The sequence below is a fragment of the Apodemus sylvaticus genome, chromosome 11 (assembly GCF_947179515.1).
Source record: "Apodemus sylvaticus chromosome 11, mApoSyl1.1, whole genome shotgun sequence".
NCBI classification, from domain to species: domain Eukaryota; kingdom Metazoa; phylum Chordata; class Mammalia; order Rodentia; family Muridae; genus Apodemus; species Apodemus sylvaticus.
The window spans coordinates 15,141,031-15,163,649 of record NC_067482.1 but is presented as its reverse complement, the minus strand read 5'-3'; the positions used below and the strand labels follow the sequence as shown (position 1 = coordinate 15,163,649).

The 22,619-nt window shown below is 42.3% G+C and overlaps 1 protein-coding gene across 1 annotated transcript in view; it reads right to left on the bottom strand.

The window, feature by feature from the left end:
* Nucleotides 1-3,698: 3,698 nt before the first annotated feature.
* Nucleotides 3,699-22,619, bottom strand: part of LOC127696303 (PRAME family member 22-like) — a 28,959-nt gene continuing 10,038 nt past the window's right edge. Inside the window, exon 5 of the mRNA XM_052198872.1 lies at nucleotides 3,699-3,749. Within this exon, the coding sequence (XP_052054832.1) occupies nucleotides 3,699-3,749 (51 nt within the window). The remainder of the gene's footprint in view (nucleotides 3,750-22,619) is intronic.

Below are 22,619 nucleotides of genomic sequence, written 5' to 3'. Positions count from 1 at the left end.
TTTGCAAGGAATTTAATATAAAACTTAAAATTGGAATTCCTTATAATCCAATGGGTCAAGGAATCGTAGAGCGTGCTCACCGCACCCTTAAAAACTGGCTTCTTAAAACTAAGAGGGGGAACCTATACCCCCCTAGGTCCCCTAAATCACATCTTGCCTTTGTCTTATCTGTTTTAAATTTTCTCCAAATGGATGCTAAAGGTCAGTCTGCAGCAGACCGACACTGGCACCCAGCTACTTCCAATTCCTACGCCATGGTTAAGTGGCGGGACCCTTTAACTAATACATGGAATGGTCCAGACCCCGTTTTAATCTCGGGGAGAGGGTCCGTCTGCATTTTTTCTCAGGGAGAAGATGGTGCACGCTGGCTGCCAGAGAGATTGGTCCAACAGGTAAACACACCCTAAAAGCTGCTGGTAAGTATAATTAATTCAAAAGGCTTTCCCTAAGCCGCTTCCCACTTACTTGCGAAGTAAGGTTACTTTGTTTTCGTGCAAATTAAGTTGCAAGCCAGGCTTCTTGCCTGAAGACACTAATTTTCAATCAAACTAAACGTCTTGGGCCTTCTGATACTGACAAAACAGGGTTTTTTTCTGTTAATCTCCTTTTATATTTCAAGCAGATAACACCCAGAAGATAAGCTCCTCCAGCAATGGCCGCCAGGTTGGGGATGGGTGGTTATTATAGCCAGCCAGCTCATATCCACAGAGCATTTACTTTACCAGTGGATCCTCAAAAATGAGGCTGCATAGTATTCGGAACTATGCATGTTTGTTAATATAACAAACATAGGCATCAGTTTGAGGCACGAGGCGAGGCACTGCAAGGGAAAAGGAAAAAATCCTTTCTCCGAATTTCCCTGAAAAGCACGTCCAGCTGCATGGCGGTTGACATTGAGAGACTGTCCTTAAATTATTAAGGCAGTCTATTCCCCCCCTTCCCGGAAAAGATGTCGTTAACGTTTAAGGGGGTTGGACCTCTGTTTTCCCTCACTGGTCTAAAAGCCCATCATCCATTGGATGAATATACTTATATCCACTGAGTTGTTAAAAATTAATAATTAAGGGGGAATTGTCTCTTCACCCAGAACATTAAGCTGGCTGGCAACCCCCACTCTTCTGATGGGTTACCTCCAGCCTTTGTTCCTTGGAACAATAAGGCACCTTCACCTTGACTACCAACATTGCCTCAAGGCGGTTTCATCTGGGACCCAGAAGAGACCCTGCCAGACTGGAAGCAGGCAACCCGCTGAGATTTGGAGCCAAAAACTTCTCAGCCTGCCTTTTGATGTGACCAGCTTCTGGGAGGAGTTGCGTTATTCCCCTAAGACTATAAATCTTGACATAGAAATATTAAAGTTAATCTTGACCAACACTGTCGCCTTGACTCAATCTCTCTTTACTCTCGCTTCCCATCACCCTCTGAATTCTCTTCCAGGTAACCCGGTTCATATGTGGCTGCTTACAATCAACAATTTTCCTTATCCACTCTTCAGTGAGAGACAGGTGATATGCTAACATTTTCTGGTTATTATGAATAAAAGTGCTATGAATGAAGTGGAGTAAGTGTCCTTGTGCTATGGCAGAACAAGCTTTGAGTTTATGGCCAGGAATTTTATAACTGGGCATTGAAGTAGAATTATTTGTGATAATCACCCAGCTTGATTTCCAAATATGGTGTGCAAATTTAAACACTCACCAGAAATGCAAGATTGTCTCCCTTGCTCCAAATACACACCTGCATGTGCTGTCATTTCAGTTTTTATCTTAGCCATGCTCATGTGTATAGGAAGGAATCTCAGACTCCTTACAATTTGCATTTTCCTAGGAATGTTGGATATTTCCTTAAGTACATCCTGGCAATTAGAGCTTTCCTGTTGAAAATTCTTTGTTGAATTCTGTACTCCGTTTTTATTTTACGTGGGTATTGGGAATTTGATGTCTAATTTCTTGAGGTATTTACATTGTTACATTGAGGTATTTACATTGTTTACTAAGCTTCTGAACTAATGCTCTAACAGTAACAGAGAAATCAATTTGCCTGTTTAACCTAAACTGGTAGTGGAAAGAGAGGCTCCCACAATGATAATGTGGAAGCCTTTATATCAAGCAAATATTCACATAATTGTCAGATCAAAATATTTTATGTAGGACCCTTTCTCAAAAACAAAATAAAATATCTCTAACCTATGCAAATAAAAAGAAACCGAGGAAACAAACATACCAATGTAAATCCATGAGTTATGGATCAAGATTAATTCCCAGAAAACAGAATGACTTGAGTGCATTTCTACAATATTGAATCTTACCTGTGTCTGGGAAGTAGAATATGTCCACAGAGCAAACGTGTGTGTAAAAGAGGCAATGGAAAAGCTAAGGCAAGACACATGAGTAAATCACATGTGTCATTTCAGCTATATGATGTGGAAGGATATCAAAGATACCTGGCTTACAGGTCTACAGTGTAATCCAGGGTCTCACAAAAAAATAAAGACCATTACAGTGAAGGGGAAACATGAGGGAGCATTTTAATCAAATTGTCTGATTTGGAGCTTACCTGGAGGCACATGGGCAGCTCTAAGAGCGTTGGAACAACATACAGAATCCTTGTCTCAAACAGCTATATCAGGCAAAGTAATGGAATATATACACAAGCTATCATGGGATATTATTGGTGATGATGCTAAAATTTCATTTGCAATGAAACCCAAGATCCTCAACATGTTCCTCTTAAGGAGTCTGAATTTCTCTATAGCAAACTGCATGACCCAAGGGAAAAAAAAATGGTTTACATACCAGTTGAGCAATGCAGATATGGTGCCAAATCCCAGCCGAATCAGGGAGATTTCCAAGATGCAAGCCTCTGACTGTGATATGTGGCTCCATGGAAGCCTTTATATACATCTCTGCTTGCCCCTCCCTATTGTAGCCACACCCTTCAAACCCAAACCGGAATTGGATTTCCTGGTCTAATCTCCACCCTTTAAATTATAGATCAATGCTGTAATCATTTCACTCATTGAATCAGAAGGACTTGTGATAACAAATTTCCCACTCATCGTCATTCACACACACAAACACACCCAAAAGTTTCTTGGATAAATAAAAAACATTCCATTTGTTAATACACCATATAACACCATGTGGGTACATTTATTCCTTCATTTGCATAAGATCTATTCAGTTTTCAAGTTGTACCAGTGACCATGTCATGCTCTGAATCCAAGGTTGTTTTAGAGGTCCAATTCTAGGAATCCTTCAGCCTCAGAAACCTTCTTATGGCTAGGATTATTGTTATGAATAACTATTTCTTGTTTGATTTTATTCATGTGACCAGAGTTTGCATCAGGTAAGGGTTTAATCAGTTTTTGATGAGAGACACGACATAATTGGAAGATATTCTTTTTCACTGGATTTGGAACAGATTGCTATGTCAGAGACAGGAATATACATTGAAGCTCAAGGAATGAAGTGGATGCTCGGTCAATAAATTTCAGCATCAACCACTCTAGAGGTGGTGCCGGAGCATAGCTTGACCCCATTACTATACCAGCCAGGGTTCTGCATGTACTCAGATGGTCGGGAGCTACCCCACATACAGGAATTCTCCCTACAACTCTCTTTGCAGCAGACAAGATGGGGCATGCAGCAAGGATGCTGGGACATCCCTGAGATAGGATGCTCAGTTCATGGTCATGTTCATCGAAATTGTAAGCCGTAGTATTGTGTGATCTCTACAAAGCCTGCTTCCTAAATGGACGAAAGCAAACAGAAAAAGGAGGGTGTGAGGGAGATGGTGCCCTTGGCTCACAAGGAAGCAGAGAGTAAGTCAACTAGGATCAGCCAAAAAGCCTTCCTCAAGGAGATGTAATCTAGAGTGGGACGTGGGCTGAAGGGTTGCTTTAGAAAGTGTGAGCACCTGTCAATCTTCTATTCCTATCATCTATGTGGTGGCTAGAAATGATCTGTGATTACAGTTCCAGGCAATCTGAAACCCCATTCTGACCTGCTAGGGCAGCAGGCCTGTGAGGGTTATCCATTCCTATTTGTACACAAGCACCACTACCCATAAAATCAATCATCTTAAAACAGCAGCTCTATCTTGGGTTTTGTGGCACACACCTTTAATCCATCCCCTCAGGAGTCCAAGGTTGACTGGGTCAGTGAGTTCAAGGCTACCCTCATCTAAATAACTAATTCAAAAACCAGTAAAGCCTATGGAGTGAGGATCTGTCTTATAAATAACCAGAGCTGAGCAGGGTAGCACAGACCTAAATCTCAAGAGAGGCAGGGGCACATTTGATGTTGAGGTCAAACTGGACCACAGAGTAGCTTATGGGACATCTAGGGCTCTTAAACAATGAAACCCTGCCCCAAAACAACAAAACAAAGAAACACATAAACAAAGTGTAGTTTACTAGATGGCGCAGGTACAATCCTTAAAACTAGCATTAGGGAGGTAGTAGCAGGTGAAGGACTAAGGTCAAGGTCAGCATGTTGTTCAGACTGAGTTCAGGAAGAAGGAGACATGTTAAACAGACCATCCCTTTCAAAAACCAACCAAATAACTAAACAACCTAACAACCCAAAACCAGACAAGCAATCAAGCAAAGCAAAAATTACCCAAAACACAATTCTAAAAGAAAATCCTCCAGAGAGCTTAAGGTCCAGTGAGATGGCCCAAAGAGCAATAGCACTTGCCGCCCAAGTAAGTGCTGAGTTCAGTAATGGGGCCCTCGGGTGGAAGGAGAGAAACCACTGCAGTTTTGAGTCCTCCCACATCTACACGCATGCTCTGCTGCTGATACACCAATACGCAAATGAAGCAAGACAGTTCTCAAGTACAGAACAGCATGAGAGCTGATCCAGGAAGGTGGTGAAAGCTTCAGGAGACTGAAGAAGGATGGCTCCAAACTGACTCTAACCTAGCCGACATAATGTGATTCTGTCTCACCCAACCAAATACCAATAATTGTAGCTCAGTGGTAAATAGGCAGCTCAGTCTCTTGTCCTAGTTTTCATGAATGAAACCCAGTGAAGGTTCTTATCCCGTTGGTTGTAGTGAGCCACCCTTTGTTCTTCTCTGTTACAAGATGGCGCTGGCCACATGCTACTCCCTGGTAGTAAATCACTGGAACACATGCGCAGTGTGCTGCATCCCTTATCTCACTTACATGCTAATGAAGAACTCACTGAGTTCACCTATGAGAATACGGCTGGTTATCTCCCTGGGCAAATGAGGCTAGCTAGGGTACTTAAGGTCAGGCTGGGAGAGGGCCCGGGGCCGCCAATACAAGAATAAACTTAAGTCAAGGTTTCCCGAATAAACCATTACAGGAAGAAACTCTTTGTGTCGTGTAATCTTTGCTGGCGAAGGTGGACGTGACATAATTGGTGGCCCGTAAACGGAGTCTTCAGAACCTGTTAATGGTCGGGGTTAAAGTTCAGCGCGCTGGTAAGTTCCCGGTGTTTGGGACGAGTGAGGTTAAAAGTTCCCGGTGTTGGGACGAGTGAGGTTTAAAGTTCCCGGTGTTTGGGACGAGTGAGGTTTAAAGTTCCCGGTTTTTGGGACGAGTGAGTTTAAAGTTCCCGGTGTTTGGGACGAGTCTTATATTATAAAATAAAATTTAATCTATAATACAGGCCACGGGTCTCCCGTCCGTAGGATAAAGGACGGAGGAGATGGTGGCTAGTTAGCTCTGCCCTGCAAAGTAAACAGAGCAGGAAGAGTTCAAGGTGGAGCAAAAGAAAAGAGGATTTACATAGTAATCAGCTAAGAGCTAACTCAGTGGTTGAGAACTGTGGGAATTTTAAGTAAGAAGTTCTCACGCCTGTTTTTAAAGCGACAGGCACCTTATTAATCTGCCTGGTTAATTAAGCCCGCTTTGAAAAGAAAGACAGGAGAGGGTCGCTATATCCTAGCCTCAGGGGCTTGAGACAAACAGAATCTAAAGATTTCCCACAGCGAAAAAGAAATTCAGGCTATCATAGGCAAGTTAGAGACTGCGGTATGTAAGAGAACAAAGAGATTCAGAAACAAAGGGCGAATTCCCGCCAAGCGGCAGAGGCATTCCCTCAGAGCACCCTTTCCCCTTTCCCCTCCCGCACTTTGGGGGCGTTACTTTTGCCCAGAAGTTTGGGGGCTTGGGCGGGCCTGCCCGGGCTTGCTATTTCTTAAAGGAGCTACGAGATTTAAAAGAAAAATTTAAAAAGTACTTCGAATCTTCCACGGAAGGCTGGATCACACCTGAGGAATTTATGCAGCCTACCCGAGCTAAATTCTCTGGAGAAAAATTTATTCTTTACAAGTCAAAGGCAGTTAAAATGACTGGACAAAGAAATTCCTGGGCTCTCCTCCCCCTCCTACCTCTCTTCTTGGGCATGGCCAAGATACCGTGTCTCACATTTTTTAAACCTTTCTCTCTTTTTATAAACTTAATATGGGTTAAAAAAGCAAGACACTATACAATAACTATCAAGGGTTGCCTCTATTTCTTTCCTTCCTTCTCCAGCAGAACTCCCAGAAGAAAAAAGAAGATAAGAAGCTAACTCTTAAACAAGAGAAAAAGCAGGTTTCTGGAAAGCAGTTTTTCCATGTACAGGACATAGAATCAAATAGTGTAATAGTAATGATACTACTACTACTAATAATAATATAGTGATAATAATAATAATAATTATAATTATAATGGTTAAAAGCTAATTTCAAAACTCTCCAGGAAACAGAAGAAAATGGGAGACGTCCTATTTTCTCTCTGAATCCTTATGGAGATATTCTTAGTTCTGGTTAAGGTATTTGAGATCTTTTTGGGACATCAAGTTCCATTTCTGTCTGTTGTGTATCTTTGGTGCACCAAACTTGTCTATATGTGTGTCAATTCATGTTGTCTATTGTTTGAGTGGCTGAATGATTGTTGTGTTTATGTTATGTGTTTAAAAGAGAAAATAAAATGGTAAAAAAGGCGTGATCTGCTGGCAATCCTGCCAGTCTGCAATTTACACAGAAGAAGATGATTAAAGGTGCTTCACATTCTTATCTATGAGTTAAACATAGCTGGAGAAAAAAAGCTACTTTTAAGAGGCCAACAGCCTCAAACTTAATGGTTAATTTTCCTGGAAGAAAAAATTTCTACCATGGTGATGGTTGGGTTCAAGGTGTTTTATTCCCCTAAAATTACAGCTGGAAAAATATATATACTTGGTTTAAATTAATGAGATTTGTGTAATTGCTTCATCCTTATTCCTAATTGGTCTTAAAGGTATAAATGTTTTACATGCCTTGACTATAGAGTAATGACTCATAAGTTATTGGACATGATTTAAAAAATATAAAGAGGGTAATAAAAGGTAAGTTTAAAGCTAACAATTTAAGGTTAAAGCTATCTTAAGCAACACATGGCATGACAGAAGCCAAGAAAATTAGGTCTTTAAGGTATTCCTAAATTGACATAATGTTTTATGTGATTCTTATCCTAGAACTCAGACTTATAAAAAATAAGACTTAAAGTAATGTCTCTTCAATAAGTTACATTGTCATACAATCAAACATACAAGCTGATAGACAAACTTTGCAATATAAAAATAATGTGTTTGCTATTATTTTAAGGAGAAAAGATTGTTTAAAACTGGGTTTTGCTTTCAAAAAATTGCAGTTATGCTTTGATATTACAGGTTCCTTTTGTTATTTGACCTTCATACAATGGGGTCTGGTTACAGGCTACTCCTTGCAAGATTGATGGGTATAGGTCTGGCCTTATCTTACAGGCTTCACCTAGAGAGTTATGGCCAAAAGAACATTTTTAACAGATTCATACAGATGTGGTTCAAAACAAATTTTTAAACTTAGATCCATAAAACATTAATAAGGCTATATAGAAGTTATAAAGGCATTAAAATTTGGCCTTAGATTCACCCCAAATATTAACACAGGAGGCTAAAGTAGCCCTCAAAAGAATAGAACAAGGGTTACAAGACACAATATTGTTTCATTACAAGGAAAGAGAGAAAATTGTTTTATATATTTTGTCTACACTTTTGCAGCCTACAGGCCTGCTTTGGCAGGAAAGTCCCCTGTTGTGGGTACATCCTAGAGCTTCACCAACAAAATCTATTGATCGTTATCCTACTGCAATTGCTAAATTGGCCCTTCTAGGGATACAACAATGTCTACAATTTTTGGAAAAAATCTTGCATCACTGATCGTTCCCTACACTGCCTCTCAGATGCAGGTTTTGTGTGGGACGATTGATGACCAGGGCCATACTGCCACTGACCCACACTGTTCAGAACCTGATAGGCCAAAAGAAATGGTCAAATGGAAAGATGTGTTGTCTGGTCAATGGAAAGGCCCGGATCCTATTTTAATAAGATCCAGGGGAGCTGTTTGTGTTTTCCCACAGGGGGAAGATAACCCATTCTGGCTGCTGGAGCGACTGACGCGGAGAATTCTGACACCTGAAGATGACACCTGGACGGATCCCACAGAAACTACTCCTGGCCCTTGTGCTGTCTCTTTGGATTTGGGTTCCTAGTATATTGGGAGAATACAGATGGGCTATCTTGTCGGCCTTCCCAAAGCCAATACCTGTCCGTCATGATGCAGTTGTTTTCCCAAAGTTTTTTACAACTAACAAAACCTTAGAATTGCCATACTTGCCCTATGATCCCACCCGAGCACCTTTAGGGGAGAGTCGCTCTCTACTAGAGCGAGGTTCTCTCTGTTTTGAATTTGATGGGGCAGGAGAATGCATCAAGCTCACGGGCCGGACCTTGGGAATGTTTGACAAGCAGAAGGGAGGCTGGCTGAAGCAGACCCGGGATACCTCTAACCCAGTTAAAACAGTTACAAAACGGGTCTTCTGGCAAGAGGCAATCTGGATTAATGGCACATTTCTATCGCCCAATTTTCTAAACAAGGAGCGTCCTCGTCAACCCAGGATAGCTCCTCATTGTAGTTGGGAGGACGAAGGGATAATTCCACCCTGGTCTGATTGTCAATCCTCTATTACTCGTTGGGCAGACCAAACTAAAACCTTTTCCTTTTCCCCCAATATGATGGTAGACCAAGAGGAAGAATTCGCTATGAAACAGGGACTCTTTATACAGGACATTAGAATGCACCCGTTCCGTAAGTGGGTACTTTGTGGAGTTAATGGCAGCTGTTCAGATCTTAATTCCTTGGCTTTTATCTGAGGAGGAGCTGCTGGAAAGGCCTCTTTTACTGGTGCTTCAAAATTTTTTCAGTTCCGGGGATTAAGTGCTGCTATTCCGGGAAAGGATAGAATTACACAAAAATATACTAATTCTACCATAGAAATCACTAGATTCAATAAAACCCTGGTGAATCAAATTGACTACCCACCTATCCCGGTATGCGTCTATCCCCCTTTCTTGTTTATTCTCTCAAATAAGTCATTTGAGAAGTGTTCCAATGACACTTGTTGGATGTCACAGTGTTGGGATTCAGAGTGGGCTACCCGTGCCATGGTAGCCAGGGTTCCGCGGTGGATTCCTGTCCCCGTGGAAGTCCCTTCTACCTTATCCCTGCTCAGACAGAAAAGAGATTTCGGTATCACTGCAGCTATTGTTGTGGCCATCTCTGTTAGTGCAGTTGATGCTACAACTGCTGGGATTGCTATGGTAACCAAAGTTCATACAGACAGAGCCCTGAACCAATTGTCGGCCAAAGTGGCGGATGCTGTCAATGTCCATACTTCTGCTAGTGTTCAGCTAAAGGGCGGGATAACGATTAGTAACCAACGCCTCGACCTGGTGGAAGAAAGACTACATATTCTTTTTCAACTTGCTCAATTGGGATGTGAAAGAAAACTGAGTGCGCTCTGCATTACCAGTGTACAGTATGAAAATTTTAGCCGCGCGGCGAATTTGTCTAGGCAATTGTCATTATATCTTGCAGGAAATTGGTCTCAAGGCTTCGATGAAACACTCGAATCCTTGCAGGCAGCAGTGTTGGCTATCAATTCGACTCGAGTGGACCTGTCGCTGACAGAGGGACTCTCTTCCTGGACCACTTCAGCTTTTTCTTACTTTAAGGAGTGGGTGGGGGTGAGTCTTTTTGGCGCAGTCTTAAGCTGTGGATGCGTGTTCACGCTTTGGCTGGTCTGCAAAATCAGATCTCAACAAAAACGTGACAAGGTTATGATTGCTCAAGCACTTGCAGCTATTAATCAAGGCGCCTCCCCAGAGATCTGGGTATCCATGTTATAATAATCTTACAAGCATTGGACTGTTCGGCTCTTGTACCCCTAAGGACGGCATAGAATTTGCCCTCTTCTGGTGTGTCTGAAGACAGCTACAATATACTTATCTATAATTTAATCTTTAAAAAGGTGCTTGGTCAGGACCCTTTGGGACAAGACACATAAAGTGTGTATCCCAAAGAGGATATATAGAAACATCCAGACATACAAGCACGTTTATTATTCATATCATCAAAAGGTTTATGGCTTAAAAAACAATTTTACATTTTTGTATACATCAAATCATAAAGATTTGTTCTTGATGTACCACATTATGATGTTGATTCTAAAGGACTTAATTAGCTTTTGCAGATGGTTGATACTCATATTTCTAATTTAAAAAATCAATATATGTGCATATAGCCATGATTCATCTTGGGACATCATTTTCATAAATGGCTTTTCTGAAGGAAGAGCTAGATATCTTGTTTATAATCAACAGGTGGCTATAAAAACACATGGGCTCAGCTCAGTTAGCAGAGCTGACAATGATCAACTTATAGATTATGCTTTTAATCCTTTTACAATTTGCCAAAGGGCTCATGCCCTGAGTAATCTGTCATCTAGTGTTGCTCATGCAATTGATGTACAAGTGTGCCTTTATGGTCAACTGAAAAGAGGCTTAATGGTTATAAACCAAAGAATTGATTTAGTACAAGAAAAAATTAAGACCTTGTGGCAGCTAGCCCAAGTGGGATGCCAGTGGAAGTATTCTAGTTTATGCACTACCAACATTCATTATGAAAATTTTACAAGAGCTACTAATTTGTCTAAACAAATGTTTAAGTATCTTTTAGGAAATTGGACTGGTGAATTTGACGCCCTGATGGACCAACTCCATATGGCTATCATGGCTGTGAATTCCACTCCAGTGGATGTGTCTTTGGCTGAAGGACTGTCATCATGGATCAGTCCATCGGTGTATCATCTGAAGGAGTGGGCGGGACTTAGAGTCCTTGCTGTTCTCATGATTTTAATAGTATTTGCTTGCCTGTGGTGTATCTGTAGGATAGGTTTGTCCAACAGAGACAGGCCGCAATGATAGTACAGGCACTCACAGCTATTAAAGCTGGACAGTTCCCCCAGGCCTGGCTGACAGCCTTAAATACTCTCACCTGATAGCATGTTTAATAATAAAAGAGGGGGAACAAACAGGAGTGCAGAATACATGGCCATGGTATGATTAGATCTTGTCAATTTGCAAAAATGCTTTTACCTCAAGAATTTTTCTCTTTTATAATATATCTGCTGTTAGAAACGTTAACAGAAGGGCAGTCAGACTTCTTCAAACCACCCTTTTTCTTCTTTATTAGTACCGATGTGTCTAGTGATCACCTAGATTGTAACAGTACCCACACACAATGCTATCTATCAGAATGTTGGGATGGCGGCAACGATACTGCCTTGGTAGTTCATCTACACATGTTTGTGCCCATTCCAGTTATAGAAGACCCAGACACTTTTCTTGTAGGACAATTGTTCCATGTTAAGAGAGATTTTGGTATTACTGCTGCCATTATTACAGCCATTACTATATCTGCAGCAGCCGCTGCTACTGCTGCAGTTGCCATGGCATCTCAAGTGCAGACTACAGAGGTAGTGAATAGTATAGTTGAGCAGTCTGCACGAGCCTTACAGACTTAAAATCAATATAATTCCCATTTAGAAGCTGGAATACGACCTTTGAATCAGAGAGTAGATATTCTACAAGAAGAAATTGATGCACTTGTAAAAATGGTGGAGGTATCTTGCGTTAAACATACCCCAGGATTGTGTATTACTCCCCTCCAGGTGAATATGACAGCTCTAAAAGAAAGTTAGTACAATATCAGTGAATTCCTTAGAGGAAATTAGTCTCTTGAGGGAGAATCATTAACCAAACAGCTTGTATTTCAGATAGCTTCACTTAATGACACAAGACTGAAGCCAATCACCGTGGAGGACCTGACCTCGTGGATCTCCAGTGCCTTTCCTTGGATCAAAGAGTGGGCTGGGTTGTTAGCTATAGCCGCCCTTATGTGCCTAGCAGCCTTCATCTGCCTTTGGTGCTTCTGCCGTATTAGACAAGATCATGTAGCTCATAGAGCCGTAGTTTATCAGGCTCTTGTAGCTTTGGACGCTCAGGAGTATGTCTCTGTGTGGCTGGCCTCTCTAAAATCTTAGAAGCCTTCGCTCCAGGGTACACTGAGCATATAGTACTGTACGTGCTATACTGTCTGGAATCCAATGACATCCAAGGACGGGCAACTTCTCGGCACTTAGATCAACCTAAGACATGGGGCCCGGTGGGCGATAGGGTAACCCTTTGACGGGTCAGACTAAGTGTGGCAGAGATGACCCAAGTCAGGGTTCATTGGTCAGCAGGATGCCAGTGACCCGATTAGCCCTGACATGGGACGGCTTCTATTAAAACAAAAAAGGGTGATATGTAGTGAGCCACCCTTTGTTCTTCTCTGTTACAAGATGGCGCTGGCCACATGCTACTCCCTGGTAGTAAATCACTGGAACACATGCGCAGTGTGCTGCATCCCTTATCTCACTTACATGCTAATGAAGAACTCACTGAGTTCACCTATGAGAATACGGCTGGTTATCTCCCTGGGCAAATGAGGCTAGCTAGGGTACTTAAGGTCAGGCTGGGAGAGGGCCCGGGGCCGCCAATACAAGAATAAACTTAAGTCAAGGTTTCCCGAATAAACCATTACAGGAAGAAACTCTTTGTGTCGTGTAATCTTTGCTGGCGAAGGTGGACGTGACAGTTGGTCAAGAGAAAACAGGTTTCTCCAAAGAGCTAAGGATGTCTCTTGGGAAAAGGAAGGAGAAATCCATACTGGAAAGAAAGAATTTCAGTGTAAATTGGGTCCAAGGTAAAAGAGACATTGAGTTGGATGGCACTGATGCCCAGGGAATTATGGAGCCTAGGGGCAACCACTGAGCTTGATAAGTTACTCAGCACTATAGTTCTTAATGGAAGAGTTAAAAGTACCTCTGGTCAAAGATAAAGATAATGACTCATTTTTACTGCGGCTGATAAATTTCCAGCCTTAGACACAATGTAGGCTTTTGCCAAAACACCCAAGGGTGGGAAAGGGGCTTTGTTCAGGTCCAGGCTTTGTACTCAGTGGGAGGGAATAGATTCCAGATCCTATTATATTCCTGCAAGCTTATTTGGAGAGATTTTCTGTGATTGACCTGTGTCCCTCTGCGGAGCATGTCCTGGGTGTCCTTGAAGAAGTTCATGCAAAGGGTGGGGCACAGTAGATTCTTATGTTTGGTCTGCATGGTTTCTCCAAAGTGCTAGGAGCCCTGTCCTGGTGACTTTGGCCTTCTGTTGCATGATTGTCAGAGTAGGAGGTTGGGGAGCCTGGCAGGTTTTCTTGTTTTGGTTTGTTTCTTGTTTGTTTGTTTATGTGACTTCTGCCCTTGAGGGTTTCCTCTGGACTTGACTGAGGATGCGATCCTGCTGCTAAGCCCTGTTCTTTCTCTGGCCAACATACTCCAGCCGCTTTGCTGATCTGGTGCTCTGAGATATTATTCTGGTAGCTTGCTGCCCTCTACCACCAATGAATGTGTAGCAGCTGCTTCACAGTTGTGACCTTAGAATTTAGCCACTCACATCTTCCTTGCACACACAATTCCATTCTGTTGTCACCCCTGAGCTACACCTGTAGGAACTTGGAAGGAACATTGTGTGACTCAGAACACCTGTTTGCTGCCCAAAGCTGTGAGCTACCATTAACTTCCTTGATTGTCAATTGGATTTAACAGGCAGAAGCCACAGACTACAGGCTTGGAATCCAGTGGAACTTCTGCGAACGGCTTCTCCCAACATTTTCTTCAGAAATTTGGCTATCACAGGACACTGGCAACAATTAGGCTTGATCCTCAACCTGTGAATATCTGGTAACTTTCTTCCAGAAGTGCCTAGTGAGTAATCTCAGGGGCAGGCTTGCCAGTTCTAAGGTTGTGAAGAAACTGTCCTTAAGACTGGGGCTCACCTTAAGGAGTCACTGGCCTTCTCCATGTTGCAGGTGCTCTCATAATCAAGAGTGATACAGCTCACAACCTTCAAGTTTCTAGGACTGTACTATATTATTTCTCACATTTGGATACTGAGATCCTTTCCTGTATTGAACCCCAGCACTAATTTTATGGCTGCCTAGATGAAAGAGTTTCCATCTATAACCTAGGCTACATGCAAAGTAAAGAGTCCATACCTCTGCATCCTTGTGTGGTAAGAGCCTTTTACCTGTCTAGCTCCTGTCTTGTTGGCTTATCTGTAGACTATGTGCCAAGCTGATCCTTGATCATGTTTACCTCATATTTACTGAATGTATGGTTCAGCAGTTAAGAGCACTGGGGATACAGGACACAGAAGCTGCAACATATAAGCAGGCAAATGAACCTGATGTATTCGTTAGAGAATCCAGTACTCTAAAATGCTCAGTTATATCTCCATCCCCTTTCCATTGCTTTTCCTTTACTGAAAATAATTCTTTCATAAAATGTGTTGTAACCCAAGGAGAATGAAGGAGAAGGCCCTGGTCCTGGAAAGGCTCAATACAGCAGTGTAGGGGAATATCAGGACAAGGATAAAGGAGGGCTTCGATAGGGGAACAGGGGGAGGGAAGAGGTCTAATGGGACTTTTGGGAGGGGGTGATCCAGGCAAGGAGAAAACATTTGAAATTTAAATAAAGGCCAGACAATGATGGAGCACTCCTTTAATCCCAGGACGTGGGAGGCAGAGGCAGGCAGATTTCTGAGTTCTTGGCCAGCTTGGTCTTCAGAGTGCATTCCAGGACAGCCATGGCTCTACAAAAAACCCTGTCTTGAAAAAAACAAATCCAAAGCCCTCCCCCAAAAAGAAATGTAAATAAAGAATACATCTAATTTTAAAAAAAGAAAAGAAAAGAGAGGAAAAAGAAAATAATGTGCAGTGGGCAGAGAGTAAAATAAAATAAATATAAACTTAGCTATTTATATATGTAGCATGATGTCTGACTGAAACAACATTGTTTGAATAATTTACATATGTTAATTATCAGGTATAAGTATATACTAACAGTAGCCACAAAGCTTCACAATCCTCATTACTTTACTGTATATCAAAATTAGCATATTTAATGATTTTTAATGTAAATATGAGGCTTAAGAAAACATGTTGCTATCATCTTTCAGATAGAATGTGTTTCTATTTAGTTTGCAGTAGGCAACATTTAACTGTGAAACATATCTAGCTCCCTATCTATCATTTCTTTGGGTTTTCATTAATTCATTTGTGTATTCGCTTTACCACATGATCACATCCTGAAGTTGATTTCTTCCCATACCTACCCTGTGACCCTTTCCCCCTCATTTCCTGCTCCCATTCTCCCCCGAGAAGAGGCACACATGCCCTACCCCCAGCAGTTTCCACAATGCCCTGGCACACCAATTTACATCAGCTCTAAATACATCCATGCCCACTGGAGCCAGACAAGGAAGCCCAGCTAGGGAAAAAGTTTCCCATGGAAGGCCATGAAGTTGAATAAGAGAAACACTGCTGTCTGGTTTTTATGAGACATGCAATAAGTCCAAGATTCGCATCTGCTCCATATGTCCAGGGAGCCTAGGTCTAGACCTTGCATGCTCTTTGATGGTGGGTGGTTCAGTCTCTGATAAACCCCAATGAGTCCAGGAAACTTGCTTCTCTTGATCTCCTTGTGGTAAATTGACACCATCTGACTCCCTCAATCCTCCTTTTGACTTTTCCCCAACTCTATCTGAATTCTGCCTAATGTTTTGCTGTGCATATCCTTCTGGTGCCACCAGATGCTGGTTGAAGATTCTTGTATGACAGTTATGCTAGGATTCTGTTCTTAAGCACAACCAAGTATCATTAAGAGTGTCAGAGTTTGGCTTTCTGACATGGGTTAATCCTCATGTTTCTCCAGTCTATAGTTGGCTATTCTTTCAAACTCAGCTCCAGGTTTATACCTGCACATATTGTAGGCAGGGAAAATTTCAGATGGAAGGTTTTGTTGGTGGGTTGGTGTTACCTTCCCCCCACTGGAAATCCTGCCTGACTACAGGAAGTGGCCACTTTCAGTCTCCCTATCCCCAGCTCCCGAGTTTCCAGCCAAGGTCACTCCCATATACTCCCAGGAGCCTGCCCCATCCTGTGTGTCTGTCTTGTACCTGAGATGCCCCCAAATGGATTGTATTTCTCTCTCCCAGCACAGTGGAGGCGGCTCCTCCCAACACACTTGATTTCCATACCTCTCTTTGTGTCCCATACCAGCACCCATACAGTTCCCTCTGATCAACTGCTAGTAATATACATTCTATTTACCTTACCTAGTGAGATTCAATCATCTTACCTAGGGCACTAATCTTACTTAGTTTCTTTGAGTGTTTGGATTGTAGCATGCTTTTCCTGTAGTCTATGGGTAATGTCCATGTATTAGTGAGTACATAGCATGCACATTCTTCTGGGTCACAATGACCTCACTAAGAATGGATATTTTCGAGTTCTATCTATTTGCCTGAAAATTGCATTATAATCCTTATTTTTAATATATGATTAGTATTCTATGACAGAAATGTACATGATTTTCCTTATCCACTCTTCAGTGAGAGACAGGTGGTGTGCTAACAGTTTCTGGTTATTATGAATAAAGGTGCTGGAGGGCTGCGGGGCGGCGGCGGCGGCGGCGGCGGCGGCAGCAGCAGCAGTAGTAGCTGGTCCAGCTGAAGGGCCATCAGCGGTGGAACCAAGGCGACACAGGGTCCAGTTAGGCCCTGCGCCCACGACCACTGATTTCGCTGACCAGCCAGGGGGCAAGCAGCTGCGGTTCTGCAGAGCCTTTCGCTGCAGGGAAGCCACTTCAGAACTCGGCTTCCCGCCAGTCAGGAGAGACTCACCTCCATCTTGATTCTCTGCTCCAGAGATCGGACAGACTGAGGTACACAAACATAATCCTAGGCCCAACGACGCAGGGGTCTGAGCCTGACGGGCGTTGGCCTGCACCCAGGCCCTGGGCTGTTCGAGTGGCCATCGGGGCGCCAACCCAGCCAGGAGTTTTTTTTTTTGCCCTGGCCGGCGCATGTGCCTCCATTTTGCCTACAGGACCCAGAGTGCTCGGGAGGGCAGAGACCGCTAACAAGCATAGCCTGAAGCTAACAAAACGGGGGTCTAGGCTCCAAAAGGCACAGGACTGACCCCAAGAACTGGGCGGCTTGGTGGGCCATCTGTGTGTCAACCCGCCCAGTAGGTTATTAGCACAACAGACTCTCCCGGTGCTTTCGGGGAGCGTGGACACGCACGCCTGCCATCCGGGTCACCTGGCAGACCCAATTAACAGTCATAGCCCTAGGGGAACTTTGCTTGGACCTTGGCCTCCCAGGCTTTTGCCTGGACTCAGGGCCTGGGCGACAAGGCTAACCTAGGGTGCGCCAGCACGGTTGGGGAAATCGGCTGCCCAGCGGAGTGAGAGGAACACAGGGGAGGTCACAGCAGCATACACCTTCGGAGCTCCCTGGGGGTGCACACGGGTTCCATCTGGTCCACAGACACAATCTGGGGCAAGGCCTCAGGCAGAAGCCCTCAGGTCAACTGTCTCCGCTTCAGATCAGCCTGGGCGGCCGCACCACATCTCCAGGTCCCTCAAGAGGCTAGCGGGGGCTTCCGGGTGGCCAGCTGGGAGAAGTCGGTGTGCTCCAATAAATCCTGCGGGCCCCAGCGGGAGCCTTCAGGTGCCTGCTTTGGGATCTGAACAGCCTGGACAGCAGCACCCTGTCTACAGGCAGTGCAGGGTGTAAGCTGTGCACCAGAGGCCAACGGGGAAGGGGCAGCTTGCACTGGTGAGTCCAGCACTGACAAGACCAAGTAACACCAGTGAGAGCTAGATGGCAAAAGGCAAACGCAGGAACGTCACTAACAGAAATCAAGGCAATATGGCAACATCTGAACCCAATTCTCCTCTACCAGCATGTCCTGGATACCCCATCACACCAGTAAAACAAGATTTGGATTTAAAATCACTGGTCATGATGCTGGTACAGGAACACATGAAGGACATACTTAAAGAAATTCAGGAGAAAATTGATCAAAAGTTAGAAGCCCTTGCAAGGGAAACACAAAAATCATTGAAAGAAATCCAGGAGAATACAAAAGCCAACAAGGAGGAAATGCAAAAAACACTTAAAGAAATACAGGAGAACTTTGGTCAACAGGTCGAGGTCATGAAAGACGAAACACAAAAATCTCTTAAAGAAATACAGGAGAACTTTGGTCAACAGGCTGAGGTCATGAAAGAAAAAACACAAAAATCTCTTAAAGAATTACAGGAAAGCACAAACAAGCAAGTGAAGGAGCTAAGCAAAACCATCCAGGATCTAAAATCAGAAGTAGAAACAACTAAGAAATCTCAAAAGGAGACAACTTTGGAGATAGAAAGCCTTGGGAAGAAATCAGGGGACAGAGATGCAAATATCAACAACAGAATACAAGAAATAGAAGAAAGAATCTCAGATGCTGAAGATTCCATAGAAACCATGGACTCAACAGTTAAAGAAAATGCAAAATGCAAAAAGCTTGTAACCCAAAATATCCAGGAAATCCAGGACACAATGAGAAGACCAAACCTAAGGATTATAGGCATAGATGAGAGTGAAGATTTACAACTTAAAGGGCCAGCAAATATCTTCAATAAAATTATGGAAGAAAACTTCCCTAACCTAAAGAGAGAGATGCCCATGAATATACAAGAAGCCTACAGAACTCCAAACAGACTGGACCAGAACAGAAATACTTCCCGTCACATAATAATCAAAACACCAAATGTTCTAAACAAAGAAAGAATATTAAAGGCAGTAAGAGAAAAAGGCCAAGTAACATATAAAGGAAGACCTATCAGAATCACAGCAGACTTTTCACCTGAGACTATGAAGGCTAGAAGGTCCTGGGCAGATCTCATGCAGACTCTAAGAGAACACAAATGCCAACCAAAACTACTATACCCAGCAAAACTCTCAATCACCATAGATGGAGAAACTAAGATATTTCACGACAAAACCAAGTTTACCCAATATCTATCCACAAACCGGGCCATAAAAAGGATAATAGGAGGACAACACCAATACAAGGAGGGAAACTTCACCCTGAAAAAAGCAAGATAGTAACCTTTCATCAAACCCAAAAGAAGTTAAGCAATCAAATTTAAAAAATAACGTCAAAAATGATAGGAAGTAACAATCACTATTCCTTAATATCTCTTAACATCAATGGACTCAATGCCCCAATAAAAAGACACAGACTAACTGACTGGATACGTAAAATGGACCCTACATTTTGCTGCTTACAGGAAACACACCTCAGGGTCAAAGACAAACACTACCTTAGAGTAAAAGGCTAGAAGACAATTTTACAAGCAAATGGTCTCAGGAAACAAGCTGGAGTAGCCATTTTAATATCAGATAAAATTAACTTTCAACCCAAAGTCATCAAAAGAGACTCTGAGGGACACTTCTTGCTGGTCAAAGGAAAAATACAACAAGAAGAACTCTCAATCCTGAACATCTATGCTCCAAATGCAAGGGCACCCTCTTTCATAAAAGAAACTTTATTAAAACTCAAAGCACACATTGCACCTAACACAATAATTGTGGGTGACTTCAACACTGCACTTTCCTCAATGGACCGATCAGGAAAACAGAAACTAAACAAGGACACAATGAAACTAATTGAAGCTTTGGACCAATTAGATATAACTGATATATATAGAACATTCTATCCTAAAACAAAAGAATATACCTTTTTTTCAGAACCTCATGGTACCTTCTCCAAAATCGACCATATAATTGGTCACAAGACAGACCTCAACAAATATAAGAAGATCGAACTAATCCCATGCCTCCTATCTGATCACTATGGAATAAAAGTGGTCTTAAATAGCAACAGAAACAATAGAAAACCCACATACACGTGGAAATTGAACAATACTCTGCTCAATGATACCTTGGTCAAGGAAGAAATAAAGAAAGAAATTAAAGACTTTTTAGAACACAATGAAAATGAAAACACAACATACCCAAATCTATGGGACACAATGAAAGCAGTGCTAAGAGGAAAACTCATAGCCCTGAGTGCCTCCAAAAAGAAAATGGAGAGAGCATACATTACCAACTTAATGACACACCTGAAAGCCCTAGAACAAAAAGAAGCTATTTCACCCAGGAGGAGTAGAAGGCAGGAAATCATCAAACTCAGGGCCGAAATCAATCAAGAAGAAACAAAGAGAACCATACAAAAAATCAACAAAACCAGGAGCTGGTTCTTTGAGAAAATCAACAAGATAGATAAACCCTTAGCCAGACTGACCAAAGGGCACAGAGAAAGTATCCAAATTAACAAACTTAGAAATGAAAAGGGCGATATAACAACGGAAACTGAGGAAATCCAAAAAATCATCAGATCCTACTACAAGAGCCTGTACTCAACACAACTGGAGAATCTGGAGGAAATAGACAATTTCCTTGACAGATACCAAATACCAAAATTAAATCAGGACCAACTAGACCATCTGAACAGTCCCATAAAGCCTAAAGAAATAGAAGGAGTCATAGAAAGTCTTCCAACCAAAAAAAGCACAGGACCAGATGGTTTCAGTGCAGAATTCTACCAGACCTTCAAAGAAGAGTTAACACCAATACTCTTCAAACTATTCCACAAAATAGAAACAAAAGGAACACTACCCAATTTCTTCTACGAAGCCACAATTACGCTGATACCAAAGCCACACAAAGATCCAACAAAGAAAGAGAACTTCAGACCAATTTCCCTTATGAACATCGATGCAAAAATACTCAATAAAATTCTTGCCAACCGAATCCAAGAACACATCAAAACGATCATCCACCATGATCAAGTAGGCTTTATCCCGGGAATGCAGGGTTGGTTCAATATACGGAAATCCATCAATATAATCCACTACATAAACAAACTCAAAGAACAAAACCACATGGTCATTTCATTAGATGCTGAAAAAGCATTTGACAAAATTCAGCATCCTTTCATGCTTAAAGTCTTGGAGAGAACAGGAATTCAAGGCCCGTACCTAAACATAGTAAAAGCAATATACAGCAAACCGGTAGCCAGCATCAAACTAAATGGAGAGAAACTTGAAGCAATCCCACTGAAATCAGGGACCAGACAAGGCTGCCCCCTTTCTCCTTATCTTTTCAATATTGTACTTGAGGTACTAGCTCGGGCAATTCGACAACATAAGGAGGTCAAAGGGATACAAATTGGAAAGGAGGAAGTCAAACTATCATTATTTGCAGACGACATGATAGTCTACCTAAGTGACCCAAAAAACTCCACTAGAGAGCTCCTACAGCTGATAAACAACTTCAGCAAAGTGGCAGGTTATAAAATCAACTCAAGCAAATCAGTGGCCTTCCTATACTCAAAGGCTAAGCAGGCTGAGAAAGAAATTAGGGAAATGACCCCCTTCACAATAGCCACAAACAGTATAAAGTATCTTGGGGTGACTCTTACCAAACATGTGAAAGATCTGTATGACAAGAACTTCAAGACTCTGAAGAAGGAAATGGAAGAAGACCTCAAAAAATGGGAAAACCTCCCATGCTCATGGATCGGTAGAATCAATGTAGTTAAAATGGCCATTTTGCCTAAAGCACTATACAGATTCAATGCAATACCCATCAAAATCCCAACTCAATTCTTCACAGAGTTAGAAAGAGCAATTATCAAATTCATCTGGAACAACAAAAAACCCAGGATAGCTAAAACTATTCTCAGCAACAAAAGAAAATCTGGGGGAATCAGTATCCCTGACCTCAAGCAATACTACAGAGCAATAGTGTTAAAAACTGCATGGTATTGGTACAGTGACAGGCAGGAGGATCAATGGAACAGGATTGAAGATCCAGAAATGAACCCACACACCTATGGCCACTTGATCCTCGACAAAGAGGCTGAAAACATCCAATGGAAAAAAGATAGCCTTTTCAACAAATGGTGCTGGTTCAACTGGAGGTCAGCATGCAGAAGAATGCGAATTGATCCATCCTTGTCTCCTTGTACTAAGCTCAAATCCAAATGGATCAAGGACCTCCACATAAAGCCAGACACTCTGAAGCTAATAGAAAAGAAACTGGGGAAAACCCTTGAGGACATCGGTACAGGGAGAAAGTTTCAGAACAGAACACCAATAGCGTATGCTCTAAGATCAAGAATTGACAAATTGGACCTCATAAGGTTACAGAGTTTCTGTAAGGCAAAGGACACCATCAAGAGGACAGATCGGCAACCAACAAATTGGGAAAAGATCTTCACCAATCCTACATCAGATAGAG